This window comes from Neopsephotus bourkii, unplaced genomic scaffold (assembly GCF_033783945.1).
Source record: "Neopsephotus bourkii isolate Nb327-2 ecotype Australia unplaced genomic scaffold, CSIRO-AGI_Nbou_v1 NB_1820, whole genome shotgun sequence".
Classification (NCBI taxonomy): Eukaryota; Metazoa; Chordata; class Aves; order Psittaciformes; family Psittacidae; genus Neopsephotus; species Neopsephotus bourkii.
The window spans coordinates 6,740,908-6,765,315 of NW_026902293.1; the positions used below are offsets into that span (position 1 = coordinate 6,740,908).

Sequence of the window (24,408 nt, forward strand, 5' to 3'; positions counted from 1 at the left end):
CTTCCCTTAACAGCATTCCAGCACTTTGAAGAAGTAATCCCTAGGTGTGTGATATATTTGTAAAAGTGCATGGAAAAGTTAGCTTTGTTGGAATGAGGCCTCAGGCACTATAAATGCTGAAATTGTAACATAACAGTTTAAGAAAATGGAAGTAATGTTTAATACCATTAGGGATATAATATGCAATTGATTCTTTTTCTGACATACATTAGAAATGTAAAAGCCCAAAGTATTCCTACAAATGTAATCTTTTTCTTTTTTAGAAACTTGGGTTTAACCTTTGCGCTTAACAATTATTCTTTCCTTATAATGAATAAAGAAACCTTGGAAACCTTGGCCATTTTAATGTAAAACTGAAATAAAAAAAAAAAAAGGGAAACTTTAAAATTTGCATTGGGAATGTGTCAGTCTGAAGGAAATTTCTGTGAGATATTATTTCTTCTGATTTCAGAAAGCATTAGCTTTGCCCTACATCTACTGTGGATACCAAGCATTTCTAAATGTAATTTTCTAAAATGGAGCATTAATGACAAGAATGGTACAGGTTAACTAAGCTTAATAGAAGTCAAATATTTCTTGAAAATCAAGATTTCATTTTTAACTAATCTTGACTTCTTTTCAAAATATTTCCTCACTTCTTATTTTAGTGAATAGACTTGGAGAGTAGTTTGGCTGTTGTTCTTATTGCAATAAACTAGTTTATTGGAAGACTATTGTGTTTTTCCATCATCTCTTCAAGTCTTTCAGTCTTTTGTCATGGGTTGTGTTTTCTAAGTTTTTATTACTTTTTGTGTCCTTTGGAGTTTCAGGTTGTTCTTTGAATTATTTATTTATTTTTTTTTCTTCTTCTTCTTCTTTTTTTTTTTTTTCTCACAGTTTGTTTGCATCTTTTGTATTTTGAGCTGTCCAGAGCTGAAACTTCACTGGGGCCAAGCAGATCAGAATAATTACTGTAGTGCTGCATGAGGGCTATCTATTATTAGTCTCAGGATTATCTGGCTTTTCTGAGAGCATTATTTTTTCTAATTCTCAGTTCATGTTCCAGAATACCACATCAGTCCTTTTATGCAGTACTGTTGCTTATCCCAATGCATCTTACACTGTGTTAATGTCTGAGAGTAGGTCCTACTAAAATCATAGAATATCTCAAGTTGGAAATGACCCATAAGGACCATCAAGTCCAACTCCCTGCTCCTCACAGGGCTACTGTTCCTCACAAATAATTACTTTCATTTCTGTACTGAATTTTATCTTCCTATTTCCACAAATTATTAAGCATTCAGAATCACATCTTGTTCCCCAAATCTCTTGCAATGCTTCTTGTCTTGATTCCATGAACAGTGTTACTACTGATTCCTTTCAGCTCTTGATAAAACTAGTGGAAAATGCTGAATGGTAGAGCACTATGGCATCACACTTCATTCGTTCGCCTTGTTTGATAGACCTATTTTGTAGGAACTCTTTGACATCTATTTTGGGGTATGTCCTTTACCAGGCCCACCAATTTAGTTAGTGGTTTAGGCATATCTATGCTGACTTGAATACAGTTTATCTAATATTTTCTGTCCTGCTGTTTCCTTTTCTGCCAAATTGTTAGCTTTATTTATATGAAATCTCAGCACTTTATTTATGCAAAACAGAGCTGAGTGTTTTGGTCTTTCATGTCATGTATTATTTGGCTACCTTTAATTTATTTTGCTTCATCTTCCTTACATATGTTTTAGAAATAAAAGACAGCTTTTCCATTTAATTTTTTTCACTTTCTAAGACACCATCTCTTTACTTGTAACTCTTGATGTTACTACGACCACAGTGGTGTATACCCACTATCTTCTTTATGATGAATATTCCAAAAAGACCATAGCTTTCTTCGTTCACTGTCTGATCCTTCATATTGCTGTGCTTTCAGTTTTGGCTATAGCAGATATTTCTTTCTTCTTCCTTACATGACTATCTTGTATTTCTCAAATCTTTCTTGTCTTTCTTCATTTGCTTGCCTTGAACTAGGCAGTTCTTGATCACTTTCACACTGTCTGTTTTCCTTTCTGTCCATTTGTTTACTTCCTCAGTGAATCTTCAAATATAATTTGCTGTAAACCAGTTGTCTTCCTCTCCACTCCAGACATTTCCTTCAGCCACGGGAAATTTTGCTACTGTCTCCATTTCCTATAGCCTTGCAAACAGTACTGGAGGCTATCATACTTCCTTCCTACTTGCTTTCCTGAGCCACACCAGGTCTTGTCACTTTTATAAATACATTTCTAAAATCTGTCCTCCTTTCCACACTTCTGAGACATTAGTTAGTGGTTTGCTTATTTTGATTTCTACATTATTAGAGGTGGTAGGTACTCCATCCCTGGAAACATTCAAGGTCAGGTTGGACGGGACTCTGAGCAGCCTGATGCATTTGAGGATGTCCCTGCTTGTTGCAGAGGAGTTAGACTAGAATCATAGAATAGATAGGATTGGAAGGTACCTTAAGATCATCTGACTCCAACCCACCTGTCATGGGCAGGAATGCTTCACACTAGACTATGTTACCCAAGGCTTTGTCCTACCTGGGCTTGAACACTGCCAGGGATGGAGCATTTACCACTTCTCTGGGCAACCTGTTCCAGTGCCTCACCACCCTCACAGTAAAGAACTTCTTCCTTATATCTAACCTGAACTCCCCCTGTTTAAATGATCTTTAAAGATATATTCCAACTCAAACTATTCTGTGTTTATTCTTACCTGGTTTTTTTTTCCATAGCCCCTCATTTTCCATCTCCTCCATTTCAGTTTGTCCAATATCCTACATTCATTTTTTTTATTATTGTAGTTACTGCTATTTCATCCCTCCTTTCTGTGGTTCTCTTTGAAATATGGAAGTGTCTGTGTTATTTCCATGACCTTTCCTTGCCATCCTCTCTCCCTTTAAAAAAAACAAACCTCCAAAAAAAACCTTTTTTCCTTCCTTGTAGTCAAGAAATGTATTCCTTCTCACACTGACACTTTTCCTTTCACTGAGATTGTGATGTCCTTCTTTAACCTTCCTCTATCTTTACTGTTCTCATTTGTTGCACCCAGCTGTCTTGTTTCTCATCCCCTGTAGTCATCTGCATTTGAGCTGTAACCCAGTACTGTTCTCCTTTGTTCTTGTTGTCTCGTCTCGTTCCCAAGTGTAGTAATCTGATTGCCTGAGCCTCATTCACATTAGCTTTGCATGTGTCTTTTTTGGTATTGTATTATTTTATTCTCCTTAATCATCTATTCTTATCACTTTCTATATTTCTTAATCTAGAGTGGAAGCTCCGAGTGGAGTGTGCTTATGTTTTTGTACCTATGCATGATTTTTTCTCGTATATTATTCATGGGTCTCTTTATAGGCATTAAAGACTTCTCACTTTAGATAATAGTTACACAGTTCTTTAGATTTTGGAGTCCTCTGCTCACTTGTTATAAGGAACCGTAGGGCTCCAGGGAACAGGGTTACTGACAGAGATTGCATTCACTGTTGATAGATGTAGGAATGTAGTCTTCCTTGTTTGTAAGTAGAAGCATAGAAATAGGAAAACAGATTCCCAGTGTGGTTTATTGTCATGCTAATGACGTGCCTACAGAAATTAAGAGAGTTTTTTTCTGAAAAGCAATTTTTCTTTGGTGAAATTAGGCCTTGGCTGAGCATCACGGTGTAAGCTTTCTTATTTTGTTTCAGCATCATGAAGCACTCTGCCTTTTTTTAATTGCATTGATTAAATTGGAATGCATTTTACTTATCAGAGCAGACTATTGTCTTCTTAAAACAATGCGGCTACATAACCAGTTGCAAATATTAGAAAGGTAGATATATTGTGATGCTATTTTTTTCTGTATTCAGTTTTTTAAAACTAAATTTTGATAGGAAAATGTATTTCTAAAGGCATTCAGTAGCCATTAAATGAATGTTACTTAGTTTATGAAGGTGAGCAGTTGGGTCTTAGGAAACACCAGATTTATGGTTGCTTATACTAAGTTCCGTCCCCTGTTGTCTTGAAATGGGGTATGCATCATACAGAAAAAAACACTACCTGACAGAGATTGCATCAAAAAGTATGCAAAGGAGGAAGGAAATTGATATTATGCAGTAGTTATTTCCTTGGTATTTCTGAGCACTGGGGCTCCTAAGAACCTAAAGTCTGAAAAACTTTTAAGTATTTCAATACAGATATTTCTGATTGGCTTTTTAAAGGAAAAAAAAAAATCAGTTTTACATGGCTGTGAGAAATTGCTTTTTAGGCATTTCAAAGGTTTGAGTCTTGATTTTATATTTTATATATATTACAGATCAAATGACAAGCTTTAATGTATTACCAAGTATCATTAGAAGATGATGTCTTCTTTCATCACCTTTTGTTGGGAAGCTGGAAGCTTAATGATTTGTTAAGCTTGCTTGTTCAGACTTTGCATGAAATAACTTGAAGTCTCATCCTCTACTTCCTTCTGTAACCACTATGTCAGGCTTGCAAATCATTTGTTTGGCCTGACTGGCAGCTGTGATTGCCTTGATGTGAAGAATGTGCATATATCCTGCGCAGCTGGCCATCTTCTGGCTGGCCGACCAGCACATCTGCAGCTAATGACCAGTTTTTGTCCAATAGCCAGTCCAAAGAAGGTATGAGTTTACATGGGGTGATAGCATAAGGCTGAAATGCTCTTCAGGAGACGATGGGCATGTGTGTATTAAGGTAAAAAAAATGCCCATGGGTGTCTTGGAGGATTGTAGTTATGGGGAGCACAGAGAGCAAAAGGGAAATTAGGAGTATTACAGTTAAAGGCAGAGCTTGGAGTTGAGCTGGGCATTACAGGAGAGGATTACAATTGCAAAACTGGGTGATAGTTACCCATTTTCCCTCACCTGAACCTATTGCCATCTGTAAACATTAGGCAGTCTTAGTACTTAGCTAAGTGATTGGGCTTTTTCACAGAATGGGACTTTGTAGTGGCATGAGGTAAATGTGGTTAAACTACCAGTTACAGAACTTCATATGCCAAGGAAGCTGCATGTTTAAAATGTCATCTCTACATCACGGTATTCAAGTGTCTGGATGAGCCATTTTTTTATGAATTAAACTACTAAGCTGACACCAAATTTCTGTCCAGAGTAAATTGTGAGAGTCTAAGTCCAAATGTGAGCCTGAGCCATCATTTTTTATTTTTTATTCTTTTGGCCATAATTCTGTTTCAGTTCACTGCATTACGGATCATAATATTTCCTTACATGGGTGTTGCAATGACAGGTAGGTGGTAACAAACACCACAAGAAAAATATCACCCTGTAGTTTTATATGTATTAACCTCTACCTTAATGAAAAAAAAACCCACAAAGGTGCAGCTAGTGCAGTATTGCAAGGTTTATAAGTATATGCTTAAATAATACAAAGGGACATTAACCTTCCTTCCTCCAGTGCTCTTGCCTCTGATCTCCAAAGGTCTGCAGTCTGTCAGCTGAGAGCTTCTGTCTGAGGCTTCTTTCTTTTCCGTGACTTTTGACTCTGATTTTCTGACAGTGCATGAATGATGGCTAGTTTTCAAGAAACAGTGTTTTTAAAGAGCCAAAGTATATTATAAATAGGTTGTGTGAATTGAAATACAATAAATAGGTAAGTGGTATAAACATGATGTTGAAAAAGTAACTTACTTTTCCCCATCATAGACTTGCACTTTCTTACACACTTTGAGTACTAGAAAGTTTTGTTGGTTTAGAAATCAGCCATCAGTCTCTTGATTTTTAGTAGTTCCTGACATTTCCCAGCCCAGTATACAAAGCTTGGCTGCTTTCCATCTAATTAAAATGCAGAGTTATTGAAAGGATACTAGCATGTCTGCTGAGATTTATGATAAATCTTAGCAAGCATTTCAGCAAGGGCTTCATTTTTGAAAAATCCCATCTCATTGTGCAAAATAGGGCTGAATTATGAAAAAGTATTTATAAGGTAGAAAACTCTGTTGTTATTACAGTCGTTCAGGGCTTCTCTAGGACTTGCCTCTTAATGAGTTTTTGGTGAGAAAACGTTGACCTTTGATTTCCTAATATTTGTTATGGAAGTTGCTACTTCTAGTTTTAATCTGTACTTTATGCAAATGTATTAGTTATCATGAGGCATTTATGCCACACAAATTTGCCTCCAGAAAATGCATGTAATCCTAGTGAAGGATATTCAAGGGTGTTAGTTTTGGAAAGGAGGTCTCTGTAGCTAATTTCTGAGCAAGATTTATGGAATAGCATTTTAAACTCAAATGTTACAGAAGTAAAGGAAGAATATCTGCTTGCTTGTCAAAAGGAAATTGTATTTTTCCCCTGCACGTTTAATCTTTTTTAAAAAAATTAGTAGTAAATCATTCAATTGGCATGGCAGCTCTGAGGGATTTAAGGGGCGAAACCACAATGCTGCTTTTTAAAGGAATTATTTATTACAGTTTAACATGAACAAAAGTACTTCAGGTACTGTGATCTGTTCTTTTAATAGGACTCTGCCTGTTTTAGTGTCAGGTTTATACCTTCCTCCATATGCTAGGCAATTCTGTCACATTTTAAGGAGGTCATTATTTACTAGAAGTTAGAAGTACAACTTAAGTTATAATGTAGTTCACAAGCAGCAGGTAACTTTAATTTTTATTCTTTTATATTTCCTGAGTTTTATGTGTAATGACAGAAGTTCTTAGTAATTGCAACAACTATTGCTTTTTAAATAATTGGTGCTCTTTAAGCCATTGTATCTATTCCCAGCCGACTATCACAGCAGTGGCCACACTGTTATAAATGGCTGGAAGATCCACAACACAGCAAAAAACAAATGGTTCGTATGCATGGCAAAAACCCCTGAAGAGAAGCAAGAATGGCTGGAAGCTATTTTGAAAGAGCGAGAGAGAAGAAAAGGTAGGTTAATAAACTTCCTTGTGTTGCTTCGCCAGAAAGCCATGCTGTATCTTTATATTGAGATATAAAGCAAAAGCAGCTGCCGCACAAACTTGTGGTGTCAAGTTCAGCTGAAGGTTTATGGATACCAGCTTGGAAAAAATAAATCAAACTTTGAACTGGGAAGGGCATAATGGCTTTAATCGTGTGTACTGGTAGTGAACATTATTTCCTAAATTGGGAGATGATTTAAGCTATGATTTTATAGTTTATCCTGCAGCAGTATAAATAATCATAATTTCATTGAGGCCTGTGTACTGTTGTGGTTTGTGGTATATGACTGTCTATCCTAAATACCTTATGGGATTTGTATGCATTGATAGCCTTTTGTGACTGGCCATTTGAATCACTGAAATGAGAAGGTTTTCTGTGTTGGATCTCTATGCAGATGATCCAGCGTGAAGTGGTACAAAATATAGTCACAATCCCATCATTGAGGTATTCTCCCTTGCAAAAGAAAGTAAGAAACTACAATTGGAAAACCACTATAATTTTGAATAACTGGATTAAGGTGGAAGAATACATGGATAAAATACAATCCTGATCTCAAATGTGACCATGAATAACATCATGTATTCAAGGTGAACCCAGCACAAAGTAGAATCAGGGAAAGATGATGCATCATCATTTTATGGAGCTAATCTCATTTGCAAGCTTAAATATCCTAATCAGTAACAATGCTTGTAGCCTTGGTATTGAAGGAAAATACGACCTTGTAGTTAGATCTGGGTTTCTTTTCCTGGTCTGCATAGATTTTTTTGTAGCCTGTTGTGGTAGCCATTGCTTTATGCCTCTGTTATAAATGGAAACTAACAATGCTTTCTTTGGTGTTTTAAATTTGAATACTGAATGTTTGTAGAACATTTGCCATAGGACGAGAGTTTCAACTAGGGTGTCTGAGCACTGGCTAGTTAATAATGCCACCAGGAATTCATAGAAAAGCTAAAAATGTGCCTCAGATGTCAAAAAAACCCCCATAATTTTTAAAATAAAAACAAAAAAAAAAACAGTGTGGTAGAGATATTGTCAAATACAACAAAAAAGAGGTTGTCTGCTTCTGTATAGGCCCTTGTCTTACTTGACAGAAAGGCTTTTAACAAATCCCACTTCGCTGCTCAGTTTCTTGGCTCCCTTACACTCTTGATACCTTTATGTAAGAAATTGAAAGAGTGAGTAGGATTATTTTATGTTGACGTATTCATTCTTTTTCACTCTATACTATCAAGCAGCTGGTAATAGAAGTAGGTTTGAGGTAAACCTTGCCAAGTGCGAGGTAGCCATCCCAAAGTCAAGCCATGCCTTAGGATCGTAGCATTTGATGATTTGGGGAAATTTTCAGCTCCTGTTCTCAGTGGGTTTGCCACCAAAGAGACAACCATGAAAGAAAGAAGAGAGGATTTGGTGCACACTTAGACTCAGCTTGCAACACAGAATCTTAAGAAATATTTCTTGAATGTCTCTGTTACTCTGTTGACTTAGAAATTTATCCACTTCCTCCAACACAGTGATTTGTGTTTTTTCAAAATATCAGAAAAAACACCTCTTGCAAAGCAGGATGTATCAACTTAATTGCAGTCAAGTTGCCAAATGACTTGGGAACCAAACATGTCTTTTTAGAATTCAAATGCTGTATCTAAATGCAGCTCTAACACTTTCTCATTCACTGTGAACATAAAGATGCTTTAATTGTATGTTTACTTAGTAAGTCATGGAGCCTGTTCATGTGTGTGTATATAGGCAATTACACTGAAGCCCAAGTAACTGCACATGCGAAAACAGTGTTTCATCTCCTTTGCAAGATAGATACAAACTAAATCAGATATATATTTTCAGAATTAACTGGCAGGCTATTTCTCATATTAAATATCTACAGTTGCAGTTTTAAAAATACAAAAAGCTGAACAGAAACTGAGAATATGTACATAAGTTGTTCTAGAAATGTATAGTTTTGTCCAGAACTAAAAATGGTTCATTGAGAAAGCACGTGGGATATGAAGGTCTGTGGTGCTTCTTGGAAGCACAAACTTCTGTGAGTGGTTGGTGGGATGCACAGTTCAATAAAAACTGGTTTTGATCATCTGCTACTCAGAAAACATAATGATTTCCTTTAGAAGCAAGGGTAAAAAAACCAACCCAATAAGAAATACTGAAATAAAACCTTTAATAGTCTTAATGTTGAAAAAAATCTGAAGGAAATAGAAATGAAGTTGTGTATATGCTTTTGTGAAAAAGGGGTGGATTAATCTTATATGAAAGTAATAAATGTATAACAGATAATTAGCTACTATTAACTGGAAATTTGAAAAAGTTTTGTGTAAGTGAAAGCATTTTTATTATTGTATGGTGTTTATTATCATATGTTATGGCCCTTTTTTAAAAAATTGTGAAGACATGGCTATTCCCTTGCAAATATTCATATACTGAAGTCTGAAAATCACAGCATTAGTATTTATTACTACAATATCACTGGTTATGTCAATATAATAACATTTTAACTTTGCTATAAGGAACTAAAAGATATAATATGATTTTGCTTTATGAAGATCAGATGTTCATGGTTAAACTTGATTGTGAGAAAAATAATAGAAAGCAGTTCCTTACCTCTTTTTGTATGTAAAATATTGGTATTGCTTTTCCATTTTAGGGAAAGTACTGAAATATAATGGCCATATCACTTCATAAAATTTTAATGCATTTTTGGCAGGTTTAAAATTGGGTATGGAACAGGACACTTGGGTGATGATCTCTGAGCAAGGAGAACGACTGTACAAAATGATGTGTAAACAAGGGAATCTCATCAAAGACAGGAAGAGGAAATTAACCACATTTCCCAAATGCTTTCTTGGAAGGTATTATATGCATTTTATAGCATGATTTTTTACCAGCTAATCCCACATTTTACATCTTCTTTGGGATTCTGTGGAAACCACACTTTATTTGTAGTATCTGTTAGGCCTATTTGCCTCCCAGAATTTAGCCAAAATGCAAATTGGTCTGAAATTTATGGATGTACAGTCATGTTCCAAAATAGCTTTATTAAAGGGACAAGGCTGTAAAGGCTTGTTGAACATACAAGAATGCATCAAATAAAATAGTTTATTTAGAGATATATTTCCCAACTTGTTTAATGATTTTTTATCTGAAATACTTAGAATATCAAATTTTATTTATTCCACTTAAAAAAAAATCTTGCTCTCAAAACTGTTTCTGTCCTCCTCTTGCCTAACTAAAATTTACATGTTTAAAAATGTACCCCTATTATCAGAATGATCTTTCTAATGACGTATTATACTTATGGCTTAAGAAGACTGAATTCAAGAGAAAGAGAAAGCAATAGGTACCCTAAAAATGTGTGTGACAACCAAATTAGTTGGGTAGGTGGATGGGTTATCAGTTGTTTTTTCTGACTGTAAGATAGTTAAGCCTGGAAAGTATTTCTATAAAGTACAATGACTGATTTACACAAACACGTTCTAGTGAAGAAACTCACCACTGGCTTCAAAAGTGGAAATGAAATTTGGGCAATTTTCATGTGCCATCAGCAGTCACATAGCTGATGAGAATTGAAACCAGGATTAAGATTAATGATTGAGTTGGGGTTGAATCATGTTCCCTCATTCAAGTTGTTGGAAGCAGGTAAAGAGAAGTCATGTATGAAACATTTAAACCTACCATCAAATGGCTTATTTTCTGTGTTATATTTGAAATAGACCCTTTGCAAGCATGCTTGTGCTGGTCCTCGGGTCACCAGTTAAAACCCGTGACTGTGCATGCTGCACTACCTCACTACGCTGCTCTTTAGATTTGGAACACACATGTAAATAACTTATGTGCTATAAATTCAATACAAGCCAGGCATTTCCTGCAGTGCAGTATATGCTTCTCATGTGGGCTCAGGTTGTTTTACACACCTTGGAAATAATAATTCTGTTGTACTGTGATAATGTTCTGACGTCATGACATATCTGTCCTGGGCAAGAGCAGTAGCTATGCCTGGGACTGGCTTATATTTGACCATCTGGTCAAATGTGGCTATGATAGTTTAGGAAATCCCAGAAAGTATGAAAGTCTTTACCACGTGCAAGGTAAACCATGCAGGTAAAACTTCTGAATAGAAAATACATCTCAATGAAACCATATGTATTTATGTCAAAATAATAACAAAACGTTGAAATAAGAGGGTTTGTAAAGGTGGTATGACATTCTGAAGATTATTAGGCTTAAGAGTCACTTCCTAATATAGTAAGAAACACTAGTAATTGAGTGGGAAATGTAGTAGGTCTGGTAGTGTGATTTTTAAAGTTTGGGGTTTTTTTGTATCTGTTTTCATTTCAGTGAATTTGTGTCCTGGTTGTTGGAAATTGGAGAGATACACAAATCTGAAGAAGGTGTTCATCTTGGACAAGCTTTGTTAGAGAATGGCATTATCCATCATGGTAAGTATAATTAGTTTTAACTTACTTGCTTTCAATGTAATTGTTGTAATTAGAGTGGACTTAATTTTGTTTGACAAAAAGATGGTCTTGTTAAGGCAAGACAGGTTGTTGAATCTGCATTATATCCTTGCAGGGACCTCATGGGACCATTGTCCATGCCTAGCAGATTTACTGTGAGAGGCTCCATTAATTTAATCAGATTACATTTATGGTTTTGGGAGCACAACATCACAGAGAGAAATGTTGCTCTTCTCTTGTAAGCAAAAATAAATTCTGGGGGAACAGAGAACTGCTTGTGAGGATTTAAACCTCACTTTTTGGGGTTACATGTTGAATTAAGAATTATAGAAGAGAGTGAGCCACAGTTGGCTATTGATAAATATGCCTGCTTATGTGTTAGGTATTGCAAGTGGAGCTGGTGGAATCCAACCTGAACCCAACAGTTTCGTCTTTTGAGTGTTAAGGCTTTATTTTCACTACATTGTGCAGTTACTAGAATTGATATTTTTATGCTGAATTGCATTTTAATTCTTCTATACTTCAGCCTGCAATTAATTTTTAAGTTCTTTGCCATGATATTTTCAGTGACCTTGTCTGAAAAGAAGCAGGAGTAACAGAGTGCCACTTAGCTGTACGCATTTTAAACATTCACAGAGTAGGAGAAAAACCATTAAGGTTATGCATCAGTAGTCATGTAGTCTTTAATTCTTTAATGTCAGTTTGCATGATTTTCCTTCACCGTCATTCAAATGTCAGCTGCTATTATGTTTACTGTACACAGAGAATAGTTTTCAATTGAATGATTCTGTTGCCAGAGATTCTTCTCCTGATCTTATAATTTATATCCCAAATACACCCATAGACTTTCACAATAGAGAGTTAAATGAATATTGTGTAATTTCATGAGATAAAAGGGTAATTATATTAGAGCATAGAAATGTGAGCCAGACGTGCCACTCTGAATAGTGGATCCAGCTGTGGTTCAGTGAAAACAGAATTCCTAAAATAAAGTTGAATGAACCATCTGTTTTCACAGAGGGAGCAAGGGAGAAAGAAAGTTTGGCTGTTATTTACATTGCAAATGTTACAGAGGGCTTTGTTAAACTTCGCGTATTCACTCTGCTGGTCAAAATGGTTGAAATCCATTAAAATTCAGTTAGATACTCATACTAGGCATTACATGTGAAAATTCTGTAGTCTGTATCTGATTTACTGAGAATCAATGACATGTAAAAGATCTTGGGGGTTATTTTGAATAACCACATTAGTGTGAACCATCAGTTCAAGGCAGTTGGAATAGTGTCATGGGCTTTTAGTAAATACATCAAGTACAGGTAGAGAAGTTACTTTGCTCTGGCACATGACACTGGTGAAACCACTGAAGTCCAGTTTTTATGTCTGTGCATCGGATGATGTGTGGAGATACTGAAGAGGTTGAAGGGCATGAAATACAGTGCAGACAGAAGGCACCTTACTATACAAAGTTTATGATGCCTAACTACATTTTCTGAAGAAAATAATGTATGATGGTTTAATCACTTGGTGTAGGAAGGCACGCGCAGAAGAATTACCTAACTGTCAGGCCTGTTACTCTGATTAACAGAGAGCAATTAATACAAGGTAATTATGCTAGGATAGTGCTAGTCCTCGTGCTGTCCTCAGCCATCAAATAAATCAGCTGGTTTTCAGAAAGACTTGGTGTTTCCAGGAGTTTTGTATCATGTGGTATGATTGTTTTGACAAAACACTTGCAGTTGTGGGGTTTGTTGCTGGAATGTTGTGAATTTCTGGAAATTCATGTGTTAAGATCCTTTTTCAGAAGTCTTTGGGGAAATGGATTATCAACACCTTCAAAATGATTGATCGTCTCTTGTGCTTAAGACCTTCAGTTAGCTATATATAGACAAAGATGTTCTCTCTCTCTTTTCTCCCCAGTGCAGGACTGGTCAGATGTGTATCTTTACTCATCTGAGAGTGGCCTCCGCAAGAATTAAAACATAGAATCATGTGGAAAAATAATAATAATAGTTGCAAAAGAAGATTTATTTGGTTGTTTCATTGATAAAGCTTTGCAAAAGTAATGAAAGCTAGAAAGATTTGAGCACCTAGTTTTTCAGGTTGTCCCCTCTTTGTCTTTCTGAATTCTTTGCCCTGTAAGTTGAAATTGGTTTGTTCTGAGCTACTTTAACATTGTGGGAAATATCATCACCAGTGACATAAAGGAGCTTAAGGAGAATGATCTAATTGGGCTTCCTGACCTCCCTGTCTGAAGTCAACCTGTCTCTGTGTAATTGGCTGTTACTAGATGAAATGATGCTGGCCGGCTTCTTTCTTCTTTATTTTTTCAGAAAATCATCTAACAATAAATAAATATTTTTACTTTTTTTTTTTTTAATTCAGTTACAGATAAGCACCAGTTCAAACCCGAACACATGCTGTACAGATTCCGATATGACGATGGAACATACTACCCCAGAAATGAGATGCAGGATGTGATTTCTAAGGTACAGGTTAGAATACTTGCTATTATTAGGAAGAACACATCAGAAATGGAGGTTCTGCTTGAAAAATAATGTAAAAAGTTATGCTAGCATAAAAAACGTCCCTTCATGCTTGCCTGTCTCTATTTTTATGTTAATCCAGTTCAGTTTACTGATTGTAAGGTAAGATTTTGGCTGGCTGTTATGCATTTTAAGTGCAAAATTAAAGTTTGTTGGGTTTGTTGGTTTTATTATTTAATGTTTTCATATGCCATGTTTATGGGTGAAGCTGGTATTTCAGGCTGTTGTATTTTTCAGTCCATTTTAACAGATATGAAGCTACATGTGGACTTACTGGGTGTAAGCATAGAATACTAAAGAATCCTAAAATGATTGAAGAAAGTTGCCTTTAAACTCATTAATATTCAGACTTTCATGATTTTGAGGTGGTAGAAAATGTCAGCTTTTGGGCATTACATTATAGTGTTATTTACTTTTCTGCTAGTATTTCTTAATACAAGGCATATCTAAAAGAATCTTCAATACTGAGCTACAAGGCATAGGAATGTAGGATGGAATCTATTTTGACGTAACTTTTAATTGTTATACATGGTTGTACTTGAATGTTATAAATTGTTTTTTGATAGTCTACGAAGTAATACTAAGTCAATTTCCTTTAAAAAAAACCAGTTTTCTGATAGTTTCTTAGCTCCTACAAATGTCTTATGTTTTTAATTGAAAAAAGTCAAATCTTTGAACCTTTTTGCTTTTTTAAAGTTTATTGGTTATTTATAATTTAAATTTGTAACAAAATTGTTGATGCATATAATCGAGTGCAGTGGTTTACATCTTAATTTGTCACATTGTGTGTAGAATAGCAATCGGTGATTGCAAAAATGTTAATGCATGGAAACATTGCAGGTTTTGTGTATGTTTCTTTCAAAGTACTATACCTTCAGAATTTTTAATGCTACCTTAAAGCTAAGCCTTTTTGCATGTGCCTCAGTAAAGCTTAGATTAGGTTGAAAATGTTTTCTTTTTCATAATTTATTCATCCACATTTTTGTCTGGAAATACTACTTGTTGGCACATGAAAATATATAGAGATTAGAACAGAGTTTTTTACTATATAAACATAGGCTTCCTCACTGCATCCATTCCTTTTATGTTCTCTGTTGTGTAGCTAACTAACCTCATCTTTCTCTTTAACAGGGTGTACGACTGTACTGTCGCCTTCACAGTCTGTTTACCCCAGTAATTAGGTGAGTCAAATTGGGAAATCCTTAAAGAGTCAAATGGAAGAAGTATGTAATCTGAAGCTACTGTGTTTGAATGCAGGAACCTAACCCATCCTTTGAAGATTGGCCTCTTGGGAATAATCAAACAAAACTGAAGGGCTATAAAGACAAAAAGCATAACTGAATCATTAAATGACTACAGACTCCATTCAGTATGACCTTTTTTTTAGAGTTTTAGAACCTTCTAGGTCCCGATGGATATGCTTATATACTTACTGTATATTTCCTAACACTCCATTACCTCCTTTGGAGAGTCCCACGTGCCTTTATACACAGCCCAAGTAAGATAAGTAAGCCTCCTCCTTTCTTTCTGTACTAAAAGTTTTGACTTGCTCTTTTACTCCAGAGGCAACTTCTGAACCATTACAAAATTTTCAGTTCATGCTTGCACTAACTTGTTTATAAAATGCAAGTATTTTAGGCTCTTTTGAGTTTTCGTTTGATTTTTCTCTTTCATTTTGAACAGGGATAAGGATTATCACTTGAGAACCTACAAATCTGTGGTCATGGCTAACAAATTCATAGACTGGTTGATTGCACAGGCAAGTATACACTTTTGGATTTAATTATGTTTTTCATTTAAATTCTAAGTTGAAAGGTAACAATGTATTAAGCAGAATAATATGCAGGCACTTTGTTAAGATTTATTAGAATGGCACATGTAAATGTTAATGTTCCTCTTAAACTAGTAAAGTAACTGAGATCAGCTGTAAGCAGACATGCTCCTTTATTCCTTTTGTGCTTATCTTTCTTATGTGCAATTTAAATGTTTTAATGAGACTTAGGTATGTAACTGTTCGTGGCTTAAAATGAAATGGATAGCCTCTGAAAACTCTAAATTACTAACTAGATGGACAAGAGTCAGTACCAATTTTCAGTCATTAGTTCTGTTTTATTTTAAGCAAACGAACAAGAACAGGGTATCCTGTTCACTCAGCCAACATGCACCAGTTTTATAAGATAAAAGTTAAACACTTGGACACTTTTACATTCTATTATATTAAATTTTTCTGGGGAATGCAATGCTACTAAAATGTTTACATCTTTATTTGTAACTGTAAAGATGAAAGTGTCTTCCAGTCCAAACTATTCTATGGTTTTATGATAAGCATGTATATACTGTTTAATAGGTGTGCAATAAATGTGTATATAAAGGTATGGGGGTTAAATACCATCTACAACCATTGCCAACCCTGTGAGTTTATGCTATTGTGTGTTTTGATGCTATATTAAAGTAAATGAGAAAAATATGCTATGGTTTAACAGGGGGATTGCCGGACGAGGGAGGAAGCTATGATATTCGGTGTAGCTCTTTGTGATAATGGGTTTATGCACCATGGTAAGTAAATATGTTCTCTGCAAGCTGTGCCTACCTTTCATTTAATGCTAGCTACATAGTTGAAAGGAAATGCAAGGGCTGGTAAAGATATTACAGAAGGGATAGGAAGTTCTTTCATTGTATTGCTGAATAGATCTATGCTACAATCTTCAAAGAAACAAAAAGCTATTGTATACTCTGAAAATTATTTTCAGTCAATTTTATAGCACACACTGAGGAATTCATCCTCTGAAGAATATGGGGGGGTGTGTGTGTCGGTTTTATTAGCCACTCTGAAAGAAGTTTCTTAATCAGGTAATACATGTTGGCACAGATGAGATGATAAAAAAATTAGGAAACACATAGGAAAGAAAGGAGATGTTTTTTTGGGAATGAATGGAGGAGCATGACCTTTAGAAAAAGCTGAGGTGGTGACAATAGGAGAAAGTGGAGTGTAGAAAAATGAGAAAATCATAAGGGCAGCAGTGAACAAAGAAGGGAGAGGAGAGCAGAGATACGTGCAGAACAAAAAATGAGGTGAACAAGGGCAAATTTAATACCATCAGAGGGAAGATTTCAGTGAAAGGATTGAGGCAGTAGGTCATTTACTGAAATGAAAAGAGGAAGGAATTATTTTCTTATCATCTTGTTTAGAGAAGGAGGTAGAATTAACTTCCTCTCTGGCACTGTTCATTCTTTTTCCTTGCACTTTTAAATGTCCAGACTGCATCTGCTTGCTGTTCTAGTTGCTTCCACATCCCCACCAAACCCATTTCTAATACTGAACCTGGCATACTTCACCACCTGAAGAGTGTTAGAACTTGGTGCTGAGCATCTCCAGCAGCTATCCATCAGAACTTTTCAAACCCATGTTTTTAAATCCTTTTTAAGAAGAAACCTTGTGCTTGGCATTTTCACTAAAACCATTACAAGCTAATATGTCTTCCTCAGCTTGGTGAAATCCACATGTTGGGGTTGAAAATGAGCTTAATGATACCTGTCTGTAATGGATCCAAATAAAATCCTTGTTTATGTTAAAAATTAATATTTCCCTGTATTCGCATACAGAAATAGTTTGCTGGAATTTAATAGGTGTATGCATGTTCAGTATTTTATGGTTTATGAAAGGCATTAATACATGTGGTCTTGCATCATACAGTGTTAGAGAAAAGTGAATTTAAAGATGAGCCACTGCTGTTTCGTTTTTATGCGGACGAAGAAATGGAAGGGTCAAATATGAAGCACAGACTCATGAAACATGATCTGAAAGTAGTGGAAAATGTCATAGCGAAGTCATTACTGGTGAGTGAAACCCAAGGATTGTATGCTTTGATGAGTGAAGAAATTGGTTATAGTGACAATAAATTAGCATTGTTTGTATTTATTTAATGGGGATGTCCTTTAGCTGTTCTTCATGCCTTTCTGAAAAATATTTTGAACAATTTTATTTTTCAGATTAAATCTAATGAAGGCACCTATGGTTTTGGTTTAGAAGATAAAAATAAGGTGCCAATTATTAAAGTGGTGGAGAAAGGATCAAATGCTGAGGTATCAAGTATTATAAATTATCATCCCTATTTTATTCACTTGATCACAGGTGTATGTTTTGTACATCAGTGGGGAAAATCTGTGGTAGTAGAAGGTAACAAAATTTTCCAAGAAAAACGTGGTTATGAATCTTTTTTTTTCTTTTTTTTTTTAAATTTGTTTTTGTTTAAAATGCTGCTCTGACCATTATCAACACTTACTTTCTGCTCAAGGAAATTGTCTTATTGAGTGGGGATATAAAAGTGGTCATTTTATTTTTATACATTTTATAATATTGCAGTGATGACATTAATCATGAGTGGAATAAACATTTTTGGTAGAGTGTAAACTGAGTATAGAGCTAGTCTGTGAGTTGCACTAGATATATTTCATAATAAAAGATGTATCAAGCTTTGGATGAAGTCTACAATTTAAGAATCTGGATAAAACAATTACAGCCTTTCTGTTTGTTAGTATTGCTTTAGATGCTCTTTGAGTAATTTCTTATTCTGTTGAACTCATGGGAGTCTGTACATGTAAAGATAAAGAATGAGTCTTTTCCATGAGATAAAAAATTTGGACCCAGATTTCAAGCCTTTATAAATCTCATGGTTGCATAGAAATTTAAGGTAAAAAAAGGTAGAGCAAATCAATAATACAGTACAGTCACAGTGCTGTATAGGATGGTTTCTAGCAGTCAGATTCTGCCATGATCTCAGATGGTGCTATGGTTTAGTCTGTGGCCTGAGCTGCAGTGTGTACTCCTGCTATCTATTTAGTTACAGTTCCTTTTTTGTTAGACTGGAGTTTAAAACCTGTGAGCAATTTGGCTTGTGATACCATTGGCTCAAAGACCATGAAATATTTAAGGATTATTATTATCATTTTTTTCTTTGGAACTTAACACATATTCACGTACTGGAATATTAATCAGGTCTTTATGAAAAGAAGCTTTAGGTCCTTTGGAGAATGATGGATGGACAAATTAGGTAGCGTCATAAAAAAAGTAAATTGTCTCAAGGAAAGCTGTTATGTTAGCTATTCCAAATATTAACTGATATTTTAATACTGTCATAAAATCTTGATTAAGGCCAAGTCTTGTATTAGGTCTCTTCAGAATGAGTGTTTAATGTACCTTTCAAGTCATTTTAACCAGTTCTAGAAGTGTTTTATGGTTTAAGTCTTTTGTGCGTGATATATGAAGGAAGCATAAAGAATGTAAAAGCAGTGTGCATGTCATTATTCCTATTGGGGTTGCATGCCAGCAGCAAGAAACATAATGGTTATAAAAAGCAAATATATGCACAACTGTCATTGTTTTCTAGATGGCAGGCTTGGAAGTTGGGAAGAAAATCTTTGCCATTAATGGCGACCTGGTTTTTCTGCGACCCTTCAGTGAAGTGGATTGCTTCCTGAAAGCATGTTTAAACAGTAGAAAACCCCTGCGGGTTCTTGTGAGCACTAAACCACGGGAGTAAGTTATCATTCCTTTGGGGGAATTTTTATGAACTACAATTGCAGTGAATTTTAAAAGACCAGTGGAGCTTCAGAGAGTACTACTGTAAAGTTATTTTAAATGCTGTACCTAATCTGACTTTGCAAAGTCAAGCAATTTGATCTGCTTTGATTTTGTTTTATTACATTAGTCAGGAGAAGAAAAACACAAGTGCTTTAGATCATCGTCTCTGCTACTTTAAATACATGCAGGAACCACAAGTGTAAATGAAGTTTCCTTGACTGTAATGAACAGTTTCGATCACTTATCTCTCACTGTGTTTATTAAACAAGTTCCTCTGCCTGGAGATTAGTTGCTGGTTTGGCAGAAGTCAGACTCTCTGATCTAATGGGCCTCTTCAGCATGTGTGCTGGTTGTGTAAACAGCAGGAGCAAGTAAACAGCTCCCCATCTTTATGTAACAGATGTATTTCTGTACACAATTGTGACCATTCCTACCTGAATGCAATTTTTGTTACTTAAAAGAAATACAAAGTGAGGACTGATGGCTGGGCTCAGTAAATATGTAAATGAGCATAGATCTATTAATGAAGTTAATGTAGTTATTACTAGTTTATACATACCAAATAAAGAGGAAACTAAGAAACAGTGGTCAGAAGTAATTTTGATCAAATTTTGCTGGGTAAGGAGGAACCATTCTCTCTTACCAGGTAGCATGCAGAGAGTGCCTTGGAAATGGCTCTGGTTCAGCAGTAGAATGGAGACGTGTTTCTTGTATTAATAAGCAAGTGTGTCTTGAGAAATGCAGTGGCACCCCAAACAGACAAAAACAGTAATAAGAAAAATGCCCTAAATGAGTAGATGAGAGTGTTGGAGCAAGTATAAAAGGCATATCTTGGCCTTTCTTTAATGTAGATCTTTGTTTAATTTCTGATGCCACTTGAAAATGTGGGTGAATTTCAGGGTTGATAGAGGTAATCTAGTGAATGAGGAGTTCAGAGGAGTTGAAGAATTTGTTTCTCAGTGCTGCCTGCTTTTTGTCAGGAGCTGCCACTCGCACAACTATGTTGGCAGAAGAGACAGTTCTCTTCTAAATTCTTAGGTTAAAACTGCCAGTGATGGTCTTTCATAGCTCATCAGAATATTCCAAAAGCATTTTCAGAATGAAACTGTATAGCTTATATCAACCTTCATTAGTATATAATATATATTATATGATTCTATACTTACGAAAATATTTCAGATGAAAATTTGTTAATCTCAAGAATATTCTAATATTTTTTTTTTAAGCTTCATAGACTTTAGTGGCTTTTGGATCTCACCTGTGATGATGATTGTCTCCAAATGCTAAACATTATGTATACCTGAAAAAAATGAAAGTACAAGAAATGATGCAATCATATTATTCGACATAATATCTGCAAATCAACTTTATTAAAGTCCAAATGTATTTTAAATCATTTTTCATCATCGATTTGAATTGCACTGGAAAATAGAGCTTGGGGCAGAGATCCTTGAAATAATAACAGAGCTGGCTCTGGAAGTAAAGGCTGCAAAGCTAGATCAGTGGACTGTTATGCATGACCTGACCAGCAATGATAAGGGGTAATGCAGCTGTGTTGCTTTTTCTGGAACCTGCGCTGATATCATGTGGATAGGCTGGCTTACTTTGGGTGAGCTCAGGGCTTCATTTGAAGGAGTAGATGTGAATTTTGATTCTAAGAAGTGTTTTTGTTGGTCATGTTTCAGTAGGTTTATTACTATTGCACTTAGGCCAGCAGGAGTGTAGTACAATGTGCTTATGAGTTACAAGAACAGTTGTAGGCAATTCTTGCTCGACAAACCTCAGATTTTACACAGCTACCTGGAAAAATTGCACCAAATACTTTCCCAGTAAAACTCATCAAATACTCACTTTTCGATGTTAACAAATTGTGCTATGGATCTAGTCTTTGCAATCTTCTGCAGCTTATCTGACAAGGCCTTGCATGATCTGTGGTCCCCAGGCTTTGCCCTCTTGACTGAGAGACTCCCTGTCTTCCCAGGGCTTTCAGTGTTGCTGTGCTGTGGCAGTTTGCCCAAATCACATGCTTTGGTCGTAGTGAATTTATCTATGAAATAGTATTGCGTTTCTTTGATTGGTTTCAGTACCTCAGATTGCTCTTATTTCTGATGTCGGTGCAGAGTATCTGTAAGTGGATCCTGCTCAGTCCGAAACTGTGAATTGAATGAAAATGTCCTGTGCTCTTGTAACCTACTTATTGCTTTATATTGATATATTTATATATATCAATATATAATATATATATTTATCTACCTTTATATTAAATAACAAAATATTACCTTTTCTACGTTCCTTTTGAATCTTTGCTTGTATCAGGACAGTGAAGATTCCTGATTCTGCAGATGGACTTGGATTCCAAATCCGGGGCTTTGGTCCATCAGTTGTCCATGCTGTTGGGAGAGGTAAGAGCTGTCAACGGTGGTGGTAAATATACATTTACTCTCTAGATGTCATGACTGAGATACATCAAAATTAGGTCCAGTCATTCAGCTTAGGTTTCTCCCCCAAAGTAATAAACAATATTAAATGAAATCAGGTAAGATTATTTAGTGTTCTTATACTTTGTAAATTTTGGATGGATTTTCTGGCTTTTTTTTTTCTTTATTGGGAACCACTCACTTCCTGAGCATTATATTTGTTAGGTGGCCATGTAGTGCTGCAATGTTCTGAAAAAGATTTACAGAAAATGCACTTCTCGCAAGTCTTTTCAAGAGCGCTAGTGGCCTTGTCTGTCTTAGTAATTGCAGTTGTCTCCTGTAAACACTGTTTTGTCCATTTTGTGGTGTGATTGTCAAATGCTTGCCATCTCTAACTCAATATATTCTTGACTGTGACACTGGTGATGAAAGAAGGTGAAGCATTCTTTGTTGCTGTTTATGTTGTTAATGGTAGAGCAAACTAAAGTTATTTTCAGCTGTTCTGGGGCTATCATGTACTTTTCCTCCCCCTCCTCCCTTTACAATTGAGGAATTTTAAGTGAACTGATCTGCAAAGCAGCCAGATTTGAACAGAGCTTGATGACTTTTATTTTTCTTCCTAGGCTCTGGTGCCAGAAATTAGACTTTCAAGAGAAAGTCTAATAGACTACAGACTTTTGAGCTGATGTGATAATTATTTCTGCACCTGGATCTTAATTCAACTGCCTGTCCTTATTCATTAAGCAAACACTTTATTCCAATTAGCTTCAACAGTATGTAAGCATGTGCCTGAGTGGTTTACTAAACCTGAAAGACTTTTAAGCATATGCTTAAATACTTTGCTGAATTGGAATCCTGTTTTTTGTTTTTTTTTTTGGTTGGTTTGTTTTCTTTTGTGATTTTTTTTTCTTTTTTTTTTTTTTTAAGATTTGTGTTGGGTTTTTTGAGAGCTGTTTTAAAAGGCCTGTTTAAATGTTTATTTTAAAATCTTTTTTGGTGGGTTGCATGTGTTGCAATAGCTGTTAAGGGTGTCACTTCCAAAGCCTTTGATACTAGATTTAAAATATAGCTGTTGTCTAACCTGATAGTAGCTAAAAATCAGGGAAACCCAGGAATATTGTTTATTTCCTTGTCAGATACATTCAGCTGACAGGTCACGATGAGCTTTTCTATTTGTCAGCCTTGAAAATTCAGTCTAGCCTTTTCTTTCATAGCAGCTAGCTTCTGTACCTCAGCTTTGCAGTCTCTAGGCAATAGATTTTTGACTTCCCTGTCTCCTATGTGCTAGTATCAAGAGAGACGTAAGGAGGGAAATGTTCAGGTAGCTGGAACTAAGGTTATATGCAAGCAAGCTGTCTTTCAGGAGTGGACTTGAGTCATACTGAAAGACCTGGAGACAGCTGCTATTTTTGTAGTACCTGTTCATTCATTGGATGGAAGATATTTCCAAGGCGGTTATTCCATTGTGGAAATAAACCACTAAATCATATATTTTTTGTTGGTCAAAGAGAATGTTTTGTTATCCCTCCTCTCCTACTTGATTGGAAATCAGTCAATCCTTGGAAACAACCTCGAATTTTGGTATTTCACTTAATGTTTAACAAGAAAATCTAGTATGCTCTGATATTTATGAATTGTCAGAAAGCTTCTGTTTTGTATGTAGGACAGAGAAACCTGAAGTAGTCAACAAGCTCATAAGCTTGGACATATTAAAGAATTTAGAATAAAAGAGGTCTAAGTTATAATTAGTAAGTTTCAAGCTAAGGCCTTTTATCCTTTTAAAATCATTTAAGACAATTTTTCCACATTTTCGTGTTATCATTTGATTTGTAAAACAGCATTTGGAAAATAGTCTGGTGTCTTAGGAAATCATCTGTTCAGGAACTCCATTTTCTTGGAATCCAGCTGACTGCAGTAGCACTCTGTGGTCAGGGGAAGTATGTAATAATTGATGAGAACAGCTTGTGATTAAAAAAGAGGCTTTTGGACTGTAAGCTCTAAAGGATATGTTTAGGAAATTAAGGCTGTTATATTGGTTTATTTTCAATAGGAACAGTGGCAGCTGCGGCAGGTCTCCACCCTGGCCAGTGCATAATCAAAGTGAATGGAATTAATGTCAGCAAAGAGACTCATGCAAGTGTTATTGCTCATGTCACAGCATGCAGGAAGTACAGGCGGCCAATGCAGGTATGTCTCATTTAGCACCCTTGCAGACTTTCTTCTAAGATTTTTTTTTTTTGGTCAAAGTAAGCAGTGTGTTGTGTATCTCTATTCACACATCTGTTGTGTTTGAGTGGGATGAGGGGAAAGGATTGCTGAAAACTGAAGGGAAGCCAGTTGAATTATAAAAGCTTAAGATTGATTAATATATTGCTGATGATCAAGGTCTATTTCATTTCTGAATCAAAATAAATCTTAAGTTGATAGCTATTTTTCTAATATGGTATTTTTAAAGGATTATTTCAAAGTGTTTCTG

At 35.6% G+C, this 24,408-nt stretch overlaps 1 protein-coding gene across 4 annotated transcripts in view; it reads left to right on the top strand.

Annotated features, from left to right (window-relative positions):
• PREX2 (phosphatidylinositol-3,4,5-trisphosphate dependent Rac exchange factor 2) overlaps positions 1–24,408 on the top strand; it is a 173,171-nt gene that overhangs the window by 64,309 nt on the left and 84,454 nt on the right. For 3 of the 4 annotated variants that reach the window (XM_061342876.1, XM_061342873.1, XM_061342874.1), the window contains 12 exons: positions 6,749–6,898; positions 9,642–9,786; positions 11,273–11,373; positions 13,774–13,877; positions 15,066–15,115; positions 15,618–15,693; positions 16,418–16,490; positions 17,629–17,771; positions 17,925–18,017; positions 19,322–19,470; positions 21,832–21,917; positions 23,983–24,119. In XM_061342876.1, the coding sequence (XP_061198860.1) occupies positions 6,749–6,898; positions 9,642–9,786; positions 11,273–11,373; positions 13,774–13,877; positions 15,066–15,115; positions 15,618–15,693; positions 16,418–16,490; positions 17,629–17,771; positions 17,925–18,017; positions 19,322–19,470; positions 21,832–21,917; positions 23,983–24,119 (1,307 nt within the window). The remainder of the gene's footprint in view (positions 1–6,748; positions 6,899–9,641; positions 9,787–11,272; positions 11,374–13,773; positions 13,878–15,065; positions 15,116–15,617; positions 15,694–16,417; positions 16,491–17,628; positions 17,772–17,924; positions 18,018–19,321; positions 19,471–21,831; positions 21,918–23,982; positions 24,120–24,408) is intronic. The other variant, XM_061342875.1, reaches the window with a different exon arrangement.